Source organism: Callithrix jacchus, chromosome 4 (assembly GCF_049354715.1).
Source record: "Callithrix jacchus isolate 240 chromosome 4, calJac240_pri, whole genome shotgun sequence".
Classification (NCBI taxonomy): domain Eukaryota; kingdom Metazoa; phylum Chordata; class Mammalia; order Primates; family Cebidae; genus Callithrix; species Callithrix jacchus.
In genome coordinates this window covers 151545598-151568447 of record NC_133505.1, presented here as the reverse complement: position 1 = coordinate 151568447, position 22850 = coordinate 151545598, and the positions used below count along the sequence as shown (strand labels likewise).

The 22850-nt window shown below is 36.0% G+C and overlaps 1 protein-coding gene across 15 annotated transcripts in view; it reads right to left on the bottom strand.

Moving 5' to 3' along the window:
- The window catches only part of UTRN (utrophin), a 578097-nt gene that overhangs the window by 56267 nt on the left and 498980 nt on the right, over nt 1–22850 (bottom strand). For all 15 annotated transcript variants that reach the window (XM_008995200.5, XM_078370245.1, XM_035296914.3 and 12 more), the window contains 5 exons: nt 22310–22511; nt 15632–15717; nt 10876–11033; nt 8562–8728; nt 3398–3509 (listed from right to left, as the gene is read on the bottom strand). In XM_008995200.5, coding sequence (XP_008993448.4) covers nt 3398–3509; nt 8562–8728; nt 10876–11033; nt 15632–15717; nt 22310–22511 — 725 coding nt within the window. The remainder of the gene's footprint in view (nt 1–3397; nt 3510–8561; nt 8729–10875; nt 11034–15631; nt 15718–22309; nt 22512–22850) is intronic.

The window sequence follows — 22850 nt, the reverse complement described above, 5'->3', positions numbered from 1 at the left end:
TCTGTATTACCTGGGGTTGAATGTTGACCTGCTTTGCTAGTTTAGGAAAATTTTTCTGAATAATATCCTGAAGGGTATTTTCCAGCTTGGATTCATTCTCTCCGTCGCATTCAGGTACACCTATCAAACGTATATTTGGTCTTTTCACATAGTCCCACATTTCTTGGAGACTTTGCTCATTCCTTTTTATCCTTTTTTCTCTAATCTTTTCTTCATGTTTTATTTCATTAAGTTGGACTTTGACCTCTGATATCCCTTCTTCTGCTTGAACAATTCGAGTGTTTAAACCTGTGCATACTTCTCGGAGTTCCTGTATTGTATTCTTCAGTTCCATTAATTCACTCATACTCCTCTCTAAGTTGTCTATTCTCAATAGGATTTCATCAAGCCTTTTTTCAAAGTTCCTAGTTTCTTTACGTTGGGCTACAACATGTTCTTTTAACTCACCGAAGTTTGTTATTATCCATTCCTTGAAGAGTGATTCTGTCATCAGGAGGCGCTCGTTCTCCATCAAGCCTTGTTCCATTGTTGATGTGGAACTGCGATCATCTTTAGAGGGAGAGGCGTTCTGACTTTGAGTATTCTCAGCTTTTTTACGCTGGTTTCTTCCCGTCATTGTAAATTTATCCTCCTGTCGTCTTTGAAATTACCAACTTTCAGATTAGGTCTCTTGAGTGGACATCCAAGTTGTTAGTTCCCAGGGCCAGAGCAGCGGCGTTAAAACTGATGGTGCTTTTCTGCCCAGGATTCTCCTGTCGGGCTTCCTTCTTGTTTCCGTAGTAGGTGACTCTGCCTTCCCGGGGCTCCAAACCTCGGTCAGAAGGGGAACCTGTCCTGTTTACTCTGCGCCGAGTGCTGCCGCGTCAAGGTGGCGGCGGAACCTCTGCACCGACCACGAGAGTCGCGCTGGCGACTCGTGTGTTTCCACCACTGGGGGATCTTCTGCTCCGTGAGCGACCAGACTTTGTCTGAAAGTGTGGCGTCCTCTAGTTCTCTGTGCCTTCCCTGAGAGCTGCAATCCCGGGATGTTAGCGATCGGCCATCTTGGATCGTTCTCCTTCTACCAGTTCTTTATAGGGCTGAATCTTTCTCAACCTTTGGTCTCAAGTCAAATGTCAACTCAGACAAACCTTACTGATTTCTTTACCTAAAGTGTCTCTTCTCATCATACTATCTCATTATCCATTCCATTCTTTTCCTTAAAGGCACTTACTGCAATCTATAATAACCTCATTTATTTGTTTCCTTGTTCATTCTCACACATTCTTCCTCCTAAAGGGAGAGTAGTAGGAAAGTCCACAATCTTGTCTTCCTCGGTATACCCTGATACATTATCAGAACTGAAATTACTGATAAGGATTGTCTCCTTCCCCAAATTTGTGTTGGCCTCCTGTAAGCTTGGTTCTCCACAGAAGCCTTGGCCTACAAAAACTGCAGATTTTCAGCACAAATCATTTTGTCCATCCCGTTCCACCCACTTCTCCATCAAAAGACTTCAACAAACATGAACATAATTTCTAACAGTTCAAGGCCACATCCCTAGGATGACCCTAAAAAAAAGAATCATTAAGGCAACTGCCCCCTTAAAACATCTGCCAGAAAAACAAACTCCAGGCTGCCAAAAGAATTTACTGTTTGCTCTAGCTAACACCTGAAAACAGGTAGGCCTCTGCCCATTCTTAGGGCATTTACTACAAAGGGCTTACAATAATAAAGCCTTCCTCTATCCCTTTGAGATGTATATGTATCTACAGCTCAGGATTGTCTTTCTCAAAAACCCGAAAGCCATTTCTTAGAAATGTAATCAGTGGGAAAGACAGGGTCCCTGTCTCCCAGTCTCTCTGGAATGTTAGAATCCCAACTCTGACATTTGCCAGTTCACAGACATAGCTGTTCTCACAGAGCTGATGTGACCAATGCTGTGTCATTTTCCACTTCCTTGCCTCTGCTCAAGTCCCTCTTTGGTTCCCCCAGTCCATTCCCTCCTGAAAATACCCAGTCACCTCTGTGCAAATAGAAGTCTATGTGCATCATCAAAATATTATTGATTAAAATCTGTCCTTACCACTTTAGTGTCTGGTTTTGTTTATCTTTGACAAGAGGGCTTGACACCTGCTAAGTGTTCAATATTAATTTGTTGAGCGAATAAGTAAGTTAATAGGAATAAATGATGTCTCACCAGTGCTCTTGGGGAGATTTCTTTTTCCTGGTTAAAGCTATTATGTGGTATGGGCACTTCCTCCATTATAATTCAGCAACGTTTTCTAGAGATTTCCTCTCCATACACAGGGCACTTTTTATTTGAGATACGATACCTATGACTGTGGGACTTATATGTGTATATTTTATAAGTATTGCAGCCTTTCTGTCAATTTATGATCCAAAAAAGTAATTCAATTCCCTAAACCAAAGAAAACAGACAGCTTGATGGATACATTTGGGCATTATTTGGAAGAAAGCAAAATAGCTATTAATAGAACATGATGATAACATCAGGAAAAAATAGCTTTAGATCAAAGGAACAACAAGAACTAATATCCAGTGCCGGTGGGGCAATAGTAAAATTGAAACTTTAACCAAGTGTGATAATAATGTAAAGTAGGATAAATCTCTTTAAAAAAAAAAAACTTGACATCAAGTATTCTGACCATAAAAAATACTCACATTCATTGACTCAAATAACCTGCTTAGAGTGCTTTATTCTATTGCAATGTAATTTATATAATATCTGGAATGAGTTATCTTCACAAAGATATTTGTATGAGTGTTATTTAAAACATCAGAAAATTGAAAATAAACTAAACGTCCAAATTTAAGGGAATGGTTAGGTAAACTGTAGTAATTCACTCAATTAAAATTTTTTTGACTAATACAAATTATATTGTGTGACAAAATGGAATGTTGAATGAAAATTAGTAGGAACAAAGATACATAAATATAAATAGAAATAGAATCTTAAAACCAGAGACATGGAAAAATTAGAAGGTAGTTTACTCTGGAGCTAGATTGAGAAATTATATTTTTAATATCTCTGTTTTCTGTATTTTTGCTTATGTGAATACAGTATTTAACTATGAAAGCATAAATATGCCTAAAAGAAACATGATTTTTCATTACACAGTATCATTTCCAATGTAGGTCAGTATTAGCTCTTAAAAGAATTTGCTACCAAAAATGTTAAGTTTAAAATCAAAACACAGGTGTTAAAAAATGTTCATATTTCTTTCTGCGCTAATTAATTCAACATAAATAAGTTTACTTAAAAGAAAACAAAAAACATAATCTTCAAAGTGATATTTTTTTCACAAAAGATTAAGTCTAAATAAACAATAACATTTTAGACACTAGTTAATTCAATGGCAATGTATTAAAACCAGAACAGTGGGTTAGTACTCACAGGTATACAATATTCCACCATTGGGTAATGTAATTTGTGACCTTTTGCTGTTCGACCCGAAAAGAAACAACTCTGGCAGACATCGTAGTTAAAATGCTTAAGGCTTCTATACCTAGAGAAAAGAAAAGAAAAGTTATTGGCTTGCATTACTATTACTTAGTCCAAATTTGTGGTAGAAAATTTCATTCATCCTAATTACCAAAATTAAGAATAATAATAAAATTTTGGAGTTCAAGTCTCTGAAACAGGCTTCAATCTGTTAATACATAAGAGGGAGACAAATATGCTTGTCAGAAGATTTAATGTTTGAATATAAATGGACAATGAAAGTCAAGAAAATAATTATATCGATTAAGTTGAAACATCAAATTTTAAAATATCAATTACACCATCAATAAGAAAAGAATCTTAAAATTTCCTCACAAAGACAGTTTTTAACAATGAGCACTTTTATCTTTGGTTTGAATTAGGCACTAGAAAAAAAAGAAATCAAGAAATACTGCATAACAAAGAGCAAACTAAATAAAGCCTTGATCACAATGCATTCTTGAATGGGAATGGTGTTTTAAAATCTCTGGCATGAGAATGACACTGCATACTGACTTCCACTTGTGGAATCTAATTTACAAAAGCAAAACCTTAGATGATAGGTTTCTATGGGTCTGAGTGGAAAACAACTTCTCCCAAAGCTATTCTGTCAGCATTGCTGGTAGAACGAAGAACATAAATTACATCCATGTCTACCGAAAAAGAATTAAACGATAGAACAAATAGAATGAAAATGGAAACAAAACTTAAAGGTTATATGACTGTAAACTACTAAGTGCTGAGTAGCTTCTAAAACGAACTGAAAAATCACTTGCAAATAAATCTTAAGGAAATCATTCTGCATATACTACAGCCAGCTTACTTTTGCCAAGGAAGCTACTAGTTGGAAAAAATCACATACATTAACATCTCTTGGCCTATCAGCATGGCTTGACAGGTCTGATTGACATCTTCTTTCTAAATGGAATTTTGTTTTCTGCTGAATACCCCCTTGGCAGATAGTCATTCTCCCTTTTTCGTTGGTAACATACCCTTGTACTGTTAGCACATTTTAGCAATGAGCCTTAAGAAAATTACTGTTTCTTAGCCTCTCCTGCTAATGGTGGTGACCAGTGCAATAGAAACGGAAGTTATTGGATGGGGGTTCTAATTGGGATTTCAAGGAACTGACTCAGTTCGGAAGAGGCCTGCTCCCTCTTCCTCCTGGCTGGAAAATGGATCTGACATCCAGAAGAGTCATTTTGTTAGCATGAAGTGACTTTGAAGATGGAAGCCATATGTTAGGAATGACAGAGCATGAAAACAGAACTAAGGGCCCAGGTGGTCACAGAGAACAGTCTTGGATTGCCTACCTTCACTTTGTTTACATGAAAGAAAACTAAAGCTCTAATATCTTTATGCAACTACTACTAAGCAACTGTGTATGATTCTGCCTGAAAAAATTCCCAAAACATTCTGTAAATCTAAGATTTCATTAACATTTAATTTGGAAGTAATTAGTGAAAAACTCTAGCAGTATTTATAATAGTTCAGGAAAAATGAGTTTTACATATATAACTCATTTATCTTAACTTCATTCAGACTATATAGGGTAGAAGCTCGATAGACAGTCTGAATGAAGTTAAGATTATTCTGTGATAGACATATTCTTCTGTCTTCATTGCTGCACTTGCCTTTCCATTCATTCTCTGAAGCCACGGAGAAACTCTCTTTACAACTAAGATAATGAGACCTATTTCAACTGGACCAATAGAAAACTGGAAAAACATATATGCAAGTAAAAGGAAGACAATATATCACTTACCATGTTACCATTTTCAACATCCTGACATATTTTAAGTTATAGCTAGATTTCTTAAACAAGTTGTTTGCATATACTGGCCTATGTATTATCCTGAGCCTCAGACTTGCTGTCCCTCTTTATAATGACATGGATAGAGTCCTCTCTAAGATTCCTAATGACTTCTCCTGATTCAAAGAATCTTTCTGATGCACTTAACAAACATCTCTACCAACTTGCTAAAGCCTTTTCTTTGACTTCCACAACAATATGCTTCTTTACCTCTCTGAAGAATCCTATTCTCTCCCTTATTATACCTCTCTCTAACCCTGCCTTTTACTGAGCAACACCATTGCCCAGGATTTTCTGGTATTTCCACTTAATGGAAATGTTCAACGACACACTCATAGGTTTAGCTACAATCCCATGAATGATGTACTGAATGCCTACTTTGTTTGTGATAGGTACTTAGGTACTGCCCTAGACATTTTCATGTATTAACTATTCCTATGAGGAAACATTCATTGAATTTGAAGTTGAAGAAATGCAGGTTATAGAAGGTCAAGTATCTTTCTTTTGTTGTTTTTTTTTTGAGACGAAGTTTCGTGCTTGTTACCCAGGCTGGAGTGCAATGGCGCGATCTTGGCTCATGGCAACCTCCGCCTCCTGGGTTCAGGCAATTCTCCTGCCTCAGCCTCCTGAGTAGCTGGGATTACAGGCACGCGCCACCATGCCCAGCTAATTTTTTGTATATTTTTTAGTAGAGACGGGGTTTCACCATGTTGACCAGGATGGTCTCGATCTCTTGACCTTGTGATCCACCCGCGTCGGCCTCCCAAAGTGCTGGGATTACAGGCTTTAGCCACCGGGCCCAGCCAAGGCCAAGTATCTTATTCAAAGTCTCAGTGCCAAACAGTAGATCCAGGACTCAAATCCAAGTAGCCTGACTCCAGAGCAGTAGCTCTCAATACACTGGCTCCTGAATATCCTCTCATAACCTTAATCTGACCTGCTGGTCAATTTCACATCTCTAACATAGAGACATCTGCAGGTCAGTTTGATACTACTAGCAGAAACTTAAACCCTCAAAATCGAACACTTCAGGTTGTTCACCCTTTATAACACTCTTTCATATTTTTCTTATTAAATATTTCAAGTTTATTCAAAAGTAGGGAGAATACAATAAACATCCATGTACCCACAACTTAGTTAAATATTAATATTCTGCATAGTTGCTTCAGATCATTTTTCATTTAAGAAATAAAATGTTAAAGGTCATTCAGATTTGTCCTATCTTCCACTGCCATGTATATGTATGGCAGTCTCTTCCCAAGTCAATTAATCTAGATATTTCCCATGGCTTCACATTACAGTTTATATCCAGAGTAATATTTTTGGTCAAATAATTAGTGCCTTAAATCAATTGCTCTTTTCAATATCATTTAATTAACTCTTAATATTAAATCTCTCCTCTCCTAAAAATCGAATCTGCTTTTAAAAATCATCTTGATTAAGAACACAAACTCGAGAACCAAAGAGATCTGGATTTGAATCCCAACTTTATCTTTGTAAAACTGACTGCCTGGGCAAGTTGACTAATCTTGGAGTCTTAGTTCCTTTATGTGTAAAGAAGAGGTAATACTCCCAATCTTATAGAGTTTTTATGAAAAGTGACTACAATAACAAATGCAACACCTCTTACCACATTGTCTAGCATAAAATAAACAATAAAGAGCAGTGATTATTAGCTCTGATGATGTCTCTCATTTGAATTATCTTCCCAGTTATAGCCTGACCTTGCCACATTCCAGCTATTTCCTCTCCTGTACATCTGCGTCTACCAGGTACTCCAAATATAGCCATTCCAAGAACCCTGCTGCATTTAAACTGTGACTTTACATTTGCCCTTTGACTTCCACTCGGGCATCTATTACCTTAGTTGTGTGCCAGGCTAATGCTCACTCTACTTTACATTAACTACCTGTCTTTTCATCCTCTTAGAATGTATAGCAGCAAGGCGCTCTGAACTCACAATATTTTAGCCCCCCCAACTACACCATAATGCATGAGAGAAGAGAATGTTTGAATTTCCATTTCTTATGTTAGCCATCCACAAAGAATGCAATGATATGCTTCATACAAACTATTATGCTGATAAAGTCAGTCAAATGAAAGCAATTATGTTTAATTCAAGGTATTAATATTGATATTATATACAACAACAACCAATCCCAGCCCTCCTGATTTGACTCTCCCAAGAATCACCATCTTGGCTGCTTCCTCTTCAGGTATGAATGAAAGATACACATAAGGCTGGGTACGGTGGCTCATGTCTGTAATCCCAGCACTTTGGGAGGCCAAGGAGGGCAGATCACAAGGTCAAGAGTTTGAGACCAATGTGGCCAACATGGTGAAACCCCATCTCTAGTAAAAATACAAAAAATTATCTGGGTCATGCCTATAGTCCCAGCTTCTTGAGAGGCTGAGGCAGGAGAATGGCTTGAACACAGGAGATGGAGGTTGTAGTGAGCTGAGATTGTGCCACTGCTCACCAGCTTGGGTGACAGAGCAAGACTTCGTCTCAAAAAAAAAAAAAAAAAGATAAACATAAAACCTTGAATTCCCCTACTGAGTAGGCTTATGTTGTTTCATAATAGATTTCCAAATTAAACTGGGGCTATTTTCTAGACTCTCCCGAGAAGAGAAATACAAATATGCAAGATGGACCCTTTATATGGTAAGAGGAACAGACCAGGATGTCCACAAGTCTCCATCTTAAGACAAACCACAGACTCTGCACAGTCTGCTTTGGGGTCACAAACTGAAGAGTCTGATACACTGATTAAAGTACTGCATTTAGCAGTGCTCCTCATGGGAAGAAGGAGGGTTAATGTACTTCACATTAAACTTGGCAGAAGTAACATAAAATAATTTGATTACTTCTCAGCTGGTAATTAAACATTGTTTCCTGCTTACTAAGTCTGACCCCAAAGACCTCAGAATATTCACCAAATTCCATCAAGGTTATAAATTTATGATCAGCCATACAATGTTCAAGCATAGATCATTTCCTGACCTAAGTAAAGAGACATTCATAAAACTCTCTGGTTCTGACCAAAGTAAATGACAATCACAATAGCAACAATAATAAAATATGCTTCATGTAGTAGTTATAAGAAGAAATGCGACTTTTAGATAGATGAGACATGCTAAGCATACCATTTATTTAGAAGGCAAACCTCCAAATGGGAATGAATGGGAACAGAGAGTGGACATACCACTGACATTACACAAAGGGAACAGAAAATAACCACCTCCAGTGCTGGCACACCTTACCTGAACCCAACAATCGGACATTCTTTACAGATGTTGCATTTGGCCTGATGTTTTGCAGTCTCTGCTGCTGCCACTCGATGTAAAACTGGCAGCCAAACCATGGACTGTGGTTCCAAGCGCATCCAATCTATAAACTCTTTCACACTTATTTCTGGTTTGTTGTTATTCTGGTGAAAAAAAAAATAAATATATTAAAAATGAAGAAATGTCTTCCTTTAAACTGTAGCAAGTGTTGTTGCTTCATAATCTTCTGAAAATTTGTGCAGAAGAGGAAAACTGTATAACTCTTTCCATGTCGGTTAAGCCACAAATCCTTTAAAGTTCTTCAAGGCAAGAAAATTCTAGAACTTAGAGTAGACAAAGCAGAAATTGTCACATAGGAAGAGGTAAAAAATTTTCAAGACTTCAATATACTCAGGTTTTAAAAGAAACAAAAGCAAAAACCCAAACCACCCAATTCAAAGTCATCTTTTTACATAAGTAATTCTATAAAACTCATTCATCTAAGACAGTACAAACTTGTGAAAGACTCACTGATAATTTTACAAACTTGAAGACCATGATAAATGCTAAATAAAAGCTGTCATTTTTGAGTGTCCTGCTCCAGTCCCATTACATTATCAGATGGGAATCATATTGCTATGGATGTACTTTGCAGGATTTTCAAATTTATCAGGATAAATTACATAAAACTCCCCAATCCTCTTCAAGTCCCAAAACTAAGTAATTTTCATATGTGTAAAGCTAAATTTCTACCACTTTCATCCTCCTGTTGCTGTTGAGGTCATTCTGTGAACCTGTATGTATGACTATAAATCATACTTCAAATTTCCATTTGGTATTTTTTGTATTTCTAAAATAAGAAAAGGGGCCATTATAAAATGTAATAACCCATGACATGAATTCTCCTCAAAGATATGGTGTAAGCCTTTTTTTTCCTCCAGCAATGATCAATCACTGGCTACGCTTTGCCAAAATATCTGTAGCCTTGTACTTTATGCATATGCATAACATCAGTAGTAACATTTCTAAAATGTCTTTATATGCAGTAAACATTAAAAAGAAACTAAAGTGCTTTCTCGGTTTAAAATTAGTAACTTAGATCGGTATAAAACTTTGTACATCATTCTTTTGAATGCACAGTCTCAAAGCAAAAAACTGGCACGTTGATAACATCTTTAATGTAAATATATTTTTAAAATCTTGCCTTAAAAAGAACTTAGGACATTTTAATTCAGTTACTTAACAAATATTTATTAAAGTAGGTATTATGCTTGAGGCACAGGAAATGTAATAATCTGAATGTTTTTGTCCCCCCAAAATTCATACGTGAAAACCTAACCATTTGGGAGATGGTACAAGGAGGTAGGGCCTCTAGAAAATGATTAGGTCATGAGGGTGCAGCCCCCTTGAATGAGGTTAGTGCCCTTACAATAGAGGCCCAAGAGAGATCATTCACTTCTTCTGTCATATGAGGACACAGCAAGCAAGGTTGCAATGAACCAGAAGGTGGGTCCTCAGCAGATACTGAATTTGCTAGCACCTTGATTATGGACAGCTTCCAGAACTGTAGAAAATAAATTTCTGTTGTTTAAAAGCCACCCAGTTGATGGTATTTTGTTATAGCAGTCTAAATGAACTAAGACAGGATACAACAGTCAAATGATAGATACAGTCCTTGTCTTTGGGGAGCTTAGGTTCCCACAGAAGAAACAAACACCAAGCCATGAATTATATAATTGAGTATGTAATTATAATTGTACTGAATATTAGAAGGAAAAGGTAGAGGATATTAAGATGAATATAATTTTAAAAATATAGAATTATCAGAAAAGGTCAAAGAAAGATTTTCAGAGGATGTGAGAGTTATGCTAAAAATCTAAAGATCAAATAAGGATTAGGGATGAAAAGAAAGTCAGTGGGAGAGGGGGAGGAAGAACAGCTGAACAGCAGACACAGGTCCAAAGGCACTGCTAAGGCAGGAATCAAGGAAATCAAACAGTGCAACTGGAAAGCAGAGAGCAAAGGGAGGAGTGATAAGAGAGGAGGCCAGGAAAAGGGCAGGACAAACAGCAATCTAATGGCACAGGTTACAGACTGTAGATTTTTATCAAAGAAAAACAGCCAAGTCTCTTTGCAAGGGCTGCTATTTTTCGAAGCAAATTTGCCGTCAGAAATAAAACACACACTTGCTGGATGGTACCTAAAGTCTTCCAGCATTTGGTTTCAGCCCACGTTCCTGACTCCATTTCATAGAACATCCTCAAAACCCTTCCCCAACACATCCTACATACTGGTGATCCTTTGAGCTCACCTGTTGGAAGCAGCTTCGAACACTAGGCTCAATATTACTGCCTCCAAAAGCTGCTACTTCACCCAGCTGTCGGGGGATCTGGATAGCATCATGAAGTAACAGGCCCAGCTGCCTCTGGTCACACATTTCTGTGGGCCCCGCCACTTCCTTAAAGAGATCTGCAAAGAGGCGCAAGAGGTTAACTTCCATCTGCCTACAGTGTTCTTCTACTTAAAATACATCTTTCGTAATGTGGACTGAACCATGAAGATTAAAAAAATTTCAGAAGGACATGAATCTGATTAGCTGTCTTTTGAATTCTAATGACCTTAATATTCTGCATTACATATGACATTAGATTATTTTAAGAAACATGTGGTTAGTCTGTTCCTGCAAAAATGAGTTATTTACACATAAACATAAATCATGCATATATAATATAAATCAATAAACACAATTTTCCTTTTTAAAATAATGCAATAAATGCATATGAATTAATTTTATGATCTGCATAAAAACTTCCCTTCTTATTGAGAAAGAATGAGACAAAACAAAGCTTCCTTCATGACTCATTTAAAGAACAGACACAGCTAGGTGCTGTGGTGAATGCCTGTAATCCCATCTACCGGAGAGGTTAAGGCAGGAGGATCACTTGAGCCAGGAGTTCAAGAACAGCTTGGGCAACATAGCAGTAACCCCAACTCAAAAAATAAAAAACAAAGAAATAAATATGCCTTAAATAATAAACTTTTAAATTTTAACAGATTTACCAACTTTGAGTTCACGCCTAAATTCAACATTCTACTAAATCTATATGTAGTAACTTATTTTAAAGACTTTTATACTCACATCTGTTTTATGTGTGCTAAAAAGTACAAGAAGGTGTGATTTTTCTTTTTTGGGCCAGTCTCCCATTCCTTATTACCTATAAACATTATTTTTGTTTTGCTTCATGTAATAAAATACATTTAATCAAATTTAAAAATTTGTGCATATTTTCACAGTTTTTAGGTTTTCCCATTCATTTAAAAACTGATCTGTTTTATAATTTCCTTGATTCAATAAAATTAAAACTCTTCTATTTTGTCAAGTATTGGTTTACCTTTATTCACCATATGCAATACTTTGAAGATTAAAATTATTATATTATTTTCAAAAATAAAGCTAATATCCTAAGATAAATTACTTTTGGAATAGGAAGAAATTTCAAATATAAGCAATCCACTTTATTATAGAAATTATTACTTTTTGGAAAGAAATTTTCAAGTCCTAAAAATTCAAAAGCACAGAAAATCTAATTCTCTTCATGTGAAATTTTCCAAGAATAGAAGAAAGGGGAGTAATTATGTCTTGGGTTCTAAAAATCATTTTCAAACAGTTCCTGATAAATGAGTTTCAGATCAAAAAGTATCATTCTCTCTTTTTTTTAAGTAAAATAAGGCCAGATCTAACACTGTCAATGGTGAAATTTCAAACTGAACCAAGCTCAGTGATACTGACACAGTAATTATAATGAAGTATGGCTTTAATTATAAGCATACATAGGGAAAGTAAATTCAATGAAGATAAATGTAATTTCTGTTATCATCTTCTTCACTTAGATTTGGTTAGAGCTCTACTCGTTTCTTTTCATTAAGAAAATAAGACTATAATAGACATAAAATATCCAGGAGTCTTATTATGATGTTTATTTTAAACCAGTCCCTGGGAAGAGGTATATTAAGTAAATACAAAGTTGATGCATATGCGTAATAATCTTCATAGAAAAGTGCACCTTTTCAGCAAGATCAACTGTGCCCAACTTTCCTCTGTTGAGGCATAAGACTACACTACTATGCCACTATTAAGGTAAAACTACCTACAAAACATAAGGAGAAAAGTGTCCGTAGACATTTTGACATATTTCTGCAAAACCTTGTAAAAGTTCCTACAAAAGTTCACACTCTCAGGATTATAGTCAGATACAAAAAGCAGTGCCAGGGTAAGGGAGTGTGTCATAATCTAAAAACTCAAATTCTGCCGGGCACGGTGGCTCACACCTGTAATCCCAGCACTTTGGGAGGCCGAGGCGGGTGGATCACGAGGTCAAGAGATCGAGACCATCCTGGTCAACATGGTGAAACCCCGTCTCTACTAAAAATACAAAAAATTAGCTGCGCATGGTGGCGTGTGCCTGTAATCCCAGCTACTCAGGAGGCTGAGGCAGGAGAATTGCCTGAAACCAGGAGGCGGAGGTTGCAGTGAGCCGAGATCTCGTCATTGCACTCCAGCCTGGGTAACAAGAGTGAAACTCCATCTCGAAAAAAAAAAGAAAGAAAGAAACCTCAAATTCTTATAAATCAGCACAGAAGAGATGCTAATGATATTTTAAAAGGATGGTTTGAAAATTTGTGTTGCGGGCGGGGTGGGTGGGTGGGTGGGTGTGTGCGTGCGCGCCCGCATGTGGTTTTCGTTTTCTGGTTTTGGTCTGCTTTGTCATCCAGGCTGGAGTGCAGTGGTGAGACCATGGCTCACTGCAGCTTCTGACTCCTGGAGCTCAAGTGATCCTCCCACCTTCGCCTCCCAAATAGATAGGACTACAGGCATAAGCCACTGTGCCTGGTCTGTAAATACGTTTTTGATGAGGCAAGGAAGCTAACCTGCTGTAAGTGTAAAGGCCAGGGCACTGTTAGAACCTAAACAAGGAATATTTTTAGGAAAGCATCAAGAGAAGAAGGTGCTATGGGGTGGAGACACAGACACTGGCCATTGTAGCAATAAATCAATGTTCAGGCAGATACCAATGATCTCGAATGGTGACCCTGCCATTGTGTTTGAAGAACAAACTGTCTTGAATATCAATTCTAATAAAGGAAATAATAATGAGGAAGTGTTCTGATATCGTGGGGAAAATAAAAACTTGAATCAGTGAATCACAGTGGTGAAGGTCCTCAAAGTAAAAAGCAAAACAAAACCCCAGAACACTCCAGAGTCTGAATATTCCGGTAAGATTCAGATTAAAGACTATGAGCCAAGAGATTTCTTATTTAATTAGTCCTAAAATGGCATGCTTCATGGATTAAATTAAATAATCAGAAATTTTACTGCAGAGGCTTTTGCTTCCCCTTCCAAAATCTGAAAGTTAATGTTGAATTACAGACAATGTAGCTTTGAGGTTGAATTTGCGTACATTTCAGAGTAAGCTCCACTTTGTAATATAACTGTTACTTTTAGAGAACCCTGATTGTTTCAGGAGTGCACGAAACCCTAAATCAAAAATGAGAAAAAATCCATTTCTAATTTTGGAACTTGGATATTTTCATTAATATTTTCCTTTTCTGATAATGATAACATGGTAACTTTTTCAGCTTTGGAAATTATATCTTTTCATGATCATAATTCTGAAAGCTACTTAAATTCTGGATAAAGTGCCACGAAGCAAAAGCCCTGTGCAAAGCTTTTTTTCTGCATGGCGAACCAGGCTCTCACTCCATCATGGCACCCCACTTCCTAATCCTACAATCAGCTTTTCATTTCCTACAAGCCCACATCCCTTTTCACTGACATTCTTGTCAAATTATGCAGGAAAAAAAAGTCATCATGATCTAGACCTGAAATTCAAAATCAAATAACCTCACAGCAATACCAGAAAATAAAAGCTTTTAAAATGTATGCATGTTCACATAAGACACAAAACTGAACTTAGTTTACAGGTCCTATAATCAAATATCCTATTGTTTTTTAGTATCTTTCCATTCACAGAAGATCCCTAATCCTTTTGCACAGAGGTATGGATTTCTCTATAAAGAATCATCTAGGGATATACATGGTGGGATCAAATTCACATTTTAAGGACAAAATTAAATCAAAAGATATGTGATAGTAGTTAAGGATTTGGGGACTCAGAGGCAATTGCTACCATTTATTCAACAACTGCTATTTCTAGGTACCTTAAACATTACTCCTAATTATTTTCCAAGCAGGAATTATTAGTTTCATTTTTCAGTTGAAGAAAATTTGCTAAATTTCAGCTTCCTGAACTGTAAAATGCGGATACTATTACCTCTTAGTTGGCAATACTCAATGGGATCACACAATCTGCCCGAAGACACTCAGCTACTAAGTGGTAGAGATTTGAAGACAGGTCTCCTTGGCTCCCAAGCACAAACCTTTTCCAAAACCCAGATACCTTTCATTAACTGGCAGGTAAAGGAACACTGTTGATTTATTTGATAAATCCAAATACAATAACATTTTTAAAAACCACTGTTATTTTGTCACAACTGTAAAATATGTTTATGTAAGATTATTGTCTATGTCCATAAAGGTTCTGGTTCATCTTTTTTTTTAAGCATTGAAAGTATAAAGAAATAAAAAGTTTGGGATTTATAGTTAGAAAAACCTAGTATCTAATTCTAGCCCTGTCACTTACTGACTTTTCAGTCTTAGACAGACTCTTAACCTATCTCAGCATTAATTTTCTCAGCCACAAAGTGGAAATCCCAATGCCCACATCGTGAGGAGATTATTCTAAGAATTAAATAAAATATAATTTGTAGTTGGGTCTCACTCCATCCAGGCACCTCATCTCTTAGTCCTATAATCAGCTTTTCATTTCACACAAAGGCCCATGTCTTTGCACTGCCACCCTTTCGTCTAATTTAGTATAGGCAGAGTAAGGGTTAAAAAAGAGCACAAACTATTATTACTAGCAAATTATATAATCTAAGTCCCCATTAAATTGCTATAATCATTATTATCACTAAAACACTGTTGGTATATGAAAGGTTTTACATACATCTGTATTTTTCTTCCAAGAGACCTTTGGAGAGAGACGTCAATCCAATCTTCAGACTCTGCACTCTAATTTTTCCAGTTCGACCCCTAAAATTATAAGAATCTTAATGTGTTAGATGCATTTAAAACTGTATATGGCATGTTAATTGTTTCTAAATGACTCTTTTCTTGAGAGTAAAGCATTAAAAATAATTGTATCTTAAAGATGCAACATTTCTATTAACTTTCAACAATTAATATTAAACCTATATTGTAATTTCAAGACACATAATAACATTGCGTTTGAACAAGTCCAGAAGACTACACAGCCTGAAGTCACTTTGCACATGACACATGAACTATGAAGGACAAATTAAAGCAAAATGAAAATGATCATTATAAAGCTGAAAAGATTTCACCTTTAAAAATACTATGAATTAAACTTATCTGTTAATAATTATAGATGCAAGATTCAAAATAGTTAGATGTACACACAGTATACATGTGACTTCATACAGCAAGAAAAGTCTAGTGAGATAGCAAAAAACAAAACAGACTCGAAAGCTGACTGTATCCTAAGGGCTTATAACTTGCTGAATAAGCATAATTAAGTATTAAGCATAAATATTGGTATTTAAGTATTCAGCAAGTCCTTAGTATATAGTTAATTTTAAGTTAAATCCTTAGTATATAGTTAATTTTCTGTCAATGCAGTTTTTGTAAATTATTATTACAATTTTAATCATCAGTGATCTTAGATGTGAAATCTCTATTTGGGGAAGTATCAAATTATAATTAAAACCAGAATGTATTAATTAATCAAAACTGGAACACAGTTTTACACAATGCTAATGACAGGTCATTTCTATTTCACTTATAAGCCGAGTAGATGAGAAATTTTATTTTATCTTTAAAAGCACAGAGTTTTCTTAATTTCATTGCTTATCAAAGAATTTTGAGTAATCGATCAAATGTTAGTCACAGTAGTTCCAGTCCTAGAGATTGGAAGATAATTACAAAAATTAGTAAGATAGGATCCTTGCTATGGAGTAACATACAGTCCAGAAAAAAAGCCTTTGTTGCTATCTTTATTACTGCAGATTTAGAATCTGTTTTCAGTTTAGGCATTTATTGTCAATTTTCTTATATATTTTTAATATACAAGTATAGCACACTTAAAACCTAAAGTGAAATGTTTATATAAACATATAAATGTAAAAAAGTTAACAATTTGTGCTTTTATAAACATAAATATTTATATCATGCAACTTTAATTTTAAGCATTCTTCTTGCCAAACTGTATTTAAAGCTTGATTTTATTGCTATTTTTACTAATACTAATTGATATTATTCCATTCTCAAATTATGTGTATTCAAGGAAGTTTCTGTATACATATTTAGAAATATAAAGTATGAAATACATAAAAAGACAAATATGCTTAGGGATTGGTGCAATGTATTCTCAAAGTACTCCCTCAATAGGCTAGAGTTTATAATTTATATTAAATCATATCTAACAAACTTACTGAACCCTTTGTATGAATGTATATGACATTCAGAATTAACCTATGAAATAATTAATACTTATTATTAAAAGAAACATAGCCCTTCTAAGGAGAATTTCTAAATTAATATACTCATTACAGTTTCTCACAATTACGGAAACACTAGTTTCAAATTAACTCTACAGTGAGCCATGTTACAAATTACGTTTCTACTTTATATTTTTTTAGGAGTCACATGAAACAGACAACATTTGCTTCCTTTCAAAAGCAGGAAATTATTACTCTCTAGACACAGTCAGACAATAGACTTGCAGAGGGTAACAGAAGGCTTTGTGAATGGGTTGAGACAAGTACATGAATGTGGCTAAGGATAAAGTGATCCCTACAGGGAAAATGGTCAAAATAATATGAATCAAAGCATGACCCCACACTCTACTGTCACAACACAAGAAAGGAACACCATCAGGAAGACAATGATGCTGTCAATCATCCACTCATGACATTGTCAACAGTTAGGAAGGCTTACTGGGGTCCTGGCATTGCTCTGTGTACTGATGGGACCAAGAGAAAAGCAGAAGACATGATTCCTACCCCTGATGAACTCACACACCAGCTGAGGAAGCCAAGATAAGGACACAACTAGAAAACATGTGAAACAATCCTTTATGTATAGAAATCAAAAAATCAAGTACAAAATCATTGTGACTGCCTAGTCATCAGTGATTAGTGATTTAGTCTAGGTAGTCATTAGTCTCACAACATGTGACAGAGACGATAAATCTAAAATCAGACACAGAAGGCATGTCATGGCATGACCGCCCCAAGTAGGGGAAAATAGAGTACTGCAGAGAAAGCCTAAGCAAGGACACAGAGGCAGGGGTGTGAGCATCAAAGATAAGATGTATTCAGGTGGGACAAAGACTTACATCAAGGATAACTGGTTGACTCTCAAAATTAGTTTAACTGTAAAGGTATTTACTTTCTAAAATTATACCATCTTTGGAATAGTGGAAAAAATGACACTGCAGCAAATGAGGTTACTATTTTCGGTAGGAAAAAAATATATTTAAGCCAAATACTCCACACTATTGCTTTAAAGCGTAATTTAAATGCTTTTGATTTCCATTAAATCCAGAAGGAAGATTGTGAAATTAAGACTTTTTAACCTGGGAAGATGACTGAGTGAGGCTGTGAATTCATAAATACAATCAATTTTAACTTTATAAAGTACATTTTACATATATCAATTCATTAACCCTTCATAATCACCTTTTGTGTGGTAAGCAGAGTGGATATTTTTATCTCAATTTTTCAGATGAGAAATTAAGATGCCAACATTAAGTAGCTGCTAACTCACACAAGAACCAGAACCAAAAATCTGAATTCTTGTCATCCATGACAGATGAAAATAAATTATGTTTACAAAGTTCAGAATATCAGGAGGAGTTGGGTACATGTTAAAGTTGGAAAAGAAAAAAAACAGTTTACTTATAATAAAGTACTGTTTTTCATAGATATGGCAATATTGTAAGAATAATCAAATGATTATAAAAAGACTCTGAATATTAGTTCTTTAATTATGACTAATACACAATAGGTAGATAAATTCTCCCATCTCACTGGGTGAGGTTTTCAATTAGTAAAGAGAAAAGGGCAGAATTAAAGATCCCCAAATCCTTCTACTTTGAGAATTCTGTGATCTACTGTGTATGCATCACTCATCATCAAGAGCTGGCTGAAGCTGAAAACACCAGTTCTGGCTGTATCACACAACAGGAAGGAAGGTGGTCAGGCATTTATGATAAGTGAGTGAATGTCAGGGTAGCTGAATGACTAGAAGTGTTAGAACAAGGTACCATTCTACAGATTCACAGATGTATGAGTCTGTAATGTCCTAACTGGAGGGTAGATAGTAATTTCTACATGATTCTCAAAGAGAACTATTGCTTAAAAAAGAGTTAATAACTATCATTTAGATAAATAAATAAATCGTGGTTGTTAGAGATAGCTGGTCAACTAGCTCTGGCTGTCTGACACAATTGTCATAAGAGTAACTGTTTTTTTCCACAGGTTAATCCCCAATACTCCTCTCCAAGGTAGAAAGCTACACTGAATGATGGAGACCATTCTGATCCAGCATGGTCTTTGCTATCTTTCTTTTGCATAGAAGGGAAACCAGTCTTGAAAGGCTTTTTCCTATAAAATGAAAAATGAGAAATTTTGAGATACCGTCTTTCTAAATGAGACACAGTAGCTGAGTATGGCATTTCCCACATATTCCCATTTGATGGTGGGAAGTGGAACTATGCCAACATTTAACTCCCTGGAATATGAATCACACCATTTCACACACTGCATCCTCCCAACCAAGTGGCACTATTCTCTTTGAGTTGTCTGGTGAAAACAGCATATGTGTGCATTATGCACTGAACTGTGGTCCCTAAAATGTATATGCCTAAGGTCCTAACTCCCAGTACCTCCCAATGTGACTGTATTTGGAGATAGGGGCTTTAAAGATGTGACTAATTAAAATGAGGTCACTAGAATGGGTCTTAATCCAATAGGACTGGTGTCCTTAGAGGAAGAGGAGATGAGCACGCAGCAGAGAAGGAAAAATCATGTGAAGACACAGGGAGAAGAGGACCATCTGCAGACCAGAGTGGCTTCAGTAAAGACTCAACGTGATTGGCACTGTGATCTCAGACTCTTAGTGTCTAGAACTGTCAGGAAACAAACTTCTCTTGTTGAAACCATCCAGTCTATCATTCTTTGTTATGGCAGCCCCAGAACACCAAAACAGTGTGTCAGAGCCACGGACAATAGAAGGCAACTGGACCTCTTCTCCAGTTCTTCCTTAAAATGTGGTTCAAGATGTATGCCTCTACCATACTCCATAGGATTGAATGGACTTCCTAAGTATTCTATGAATTTAGCAATTTTCCTGGGATGTAAAATTAAGTTACAGGCTTTGTAGTTAAAACACCTTTGACCAACTATTTTGGTGAATTTACTACGAAAAAGTATCTTTTCAGGATTTTAATTACTGAAGAGCAACTTAATGGTGGATTAAGGCTAATGGTAATCTTTACCCTAGGAGAACTTAAAATTTGCATTAAAATGAAATGTATTAAAAAATATCAGACAGGGATACTGTAAATCCCATATTCATTATGGTAACCGAGACTCATGCTTCAGTGAGTGTCTTAAGAGCCCTCAAGCACAAATGGCTATTTGATTATTCAGAAAGACTTTGTGATGATATTTGTGAATATCGAATGACAAAATACTTCTCTAATTAAAAAATAGGGAGAGGAGGATAGGGAAAGTTTCATTAATTGATACAAAATTACATATAGGTAGGGGGAATACCTTCTAGCATTCTTTGGCACTGTAGGGGGAATACAGTGAACAATAACTTATCTCATAGGTTCAAAGATGAATGAGAGGATTCTGAATGTTCTCAACATAAAGAAGTAATATATATTTGAGGTGACGGATATTTTAACCTCCCTGATTTGATCGTTACAAACTGTATGCATGTATTGAAATATCACTGTGTTCCTCATAAACAGGTACAGTTATTACATGTAAACTAAAAGAAATAGAGAAACATCCAGAAGTTTTAGTTGATTCATTGCTAAAGCTATCATCATCATTATTTACTTCTTATACAGAATCAATCAGCTCCTAAATGTGTGTAGTTATGATGATCTATCTTCTTTATCTCTAAATCAAATAAGTTGATAAATACAAATTTTCGTGTAGCTAATTAACAGATAATAACTTTCTGAGCATGAGAGGAAAACGACAGTTCTAGTGTTCTTTTCTTTTTCTTTCTTTTTTTTTTTTTTTTTTTTTTTTTTGAGACAAAGTCTTTCTCTGTCGTCCAGACTGGAGTGTAGTGGCATGATCTCAGCTCACTGCAACCTCTGCCTACTGGGTCCAAGCGATTCTCCTGCCTCAGTCTCCCAAGTAGCTGGGATTACAGGTGGCTTCCACCCATCTGGCTAATGTTTATATTTTTAGTAGAGACAGGGTTTCACCACGTTGGCCAGGCTGGTCTCAAACTCCTGACCTCAGGTGATCCATCTGCCTCGATGTTCCAAAGTGCTGGGATTACAGGCATGAGCCACTATACCGGCCCAGTTCTAGTTTTCTTATTTCATATTTGCATACTTTAACCCACTACCAGAACATAAGTAATTTCTCAATGTTTCTGAAATGTCAGTCCACAGCAGGTCTTTCTGGAATTGATTATTTCACAAATGCACTGTCGTATTCAAAAGGGCCAAATTAATGGCAAATGAGTTATGCCAGGAGTTGAGAATGTGCTTTATGTAACAGTGAGTACCTAATTAAATGACAGATGTTAAAGTGTTCTGTAGCATAAATTATTTATATATACAGCTGGGCATGGTGGCTTATGCCTGTAATCCTAGCACTTTGGGAGGCCAAAGCAGGTAGATCACGAGGTCAGGAGTTCCAGACCAGCCTTACCAACATGGCAGAACCCCGTTTCTACTAAAAATACAAAAATTAGCTGGGTGTGGTAGCAGTCATCTCTAATCCCAGCTACTCAAGAGGCTAAGGCAGGAGAATCGCTTGAACCTGGGAGGTGGAGGTTGCAGTGAGCTGAGATCAAGCCACTGCACTCCAGCCTGGGCAACAGAGCAAGATTTTGCCTCAAAAAAAAAAAAAAAAATGTAACCACTATGCAAATAAAGCAAATATTAAGAGACTATCTTGTTCATGGCCATTCAAATCACTCTTCATTACAAAGATTGTAGAGTAGATTATTCTGAGCTAATAAATTATTATAATTGATAATAATGAATATAAAATTTTTTATTTTGAAAAAAGAAGGAAATACTGTGAGATATTATGAAACAAGAAGGAAGTAGGACTTAGCAATATTGTTTTCCTAGCTTCTTGGCAAAGAATACTATAAATGTAACAGTCTTTGTAAATTGAAGCCAAATTTTAAAACAAAAGGTGTCCATTCTTTTTTGTTCTATTGTTTTTTAAGAGCTCAATGATTTGTAAAATCATTCATTTTCAACAATGACCATAAATATTTCCGCTAGGAAAGTAATTTGAAAGCACTTATTAAGAAATTCACTTTAAAAAATTAGACATTTTCAATTAACATATTTCATTCAATGATTGTATTTTAATGAGAAAAAATACAAACTTACGTGTCATAAACATTGAGCAACCAGTTGAGACACATGTCCACACAGAGTGGAACGTTGACCAGGTCCTTATGCATTTGCTCGAGTCCATCGTAAGTTGTTGTCAGACAATTGATGACATCTGGAACACTGAGGAGCTGGTCATTTTGGTTCAGCTTGTGCTGTTTGAAAATTTCATTTGTCGTACTCAACTCTAAGAGATCCACTAACCAGGGGAGAAGGAGGAATGTGTACAGTCATTACATTACATAACAACATCGAAACAAATGCATTTCTAGTCTCAAGTATTTAGTTTGATCCTTCAATTTAAGAATCTATCCTTTTTAGTTAATTTCAACTTTTAAAGAAAGAAATACATTGCCATTCTTACACTTTACCACACGTCCATACTTCTGAATCTGAACTCTGTCGCTTCTCAGTCTTATCCCATGTTTTGCTCTTTGGAATATGAATTTTTCCTACTTCCTGTTTCTGGCTTTTTCTTTGCTAGGCTCTTTTTGCTTTTAAATGTAGCAAGGCATAAATCTCCAAGCTTACTCCAAAT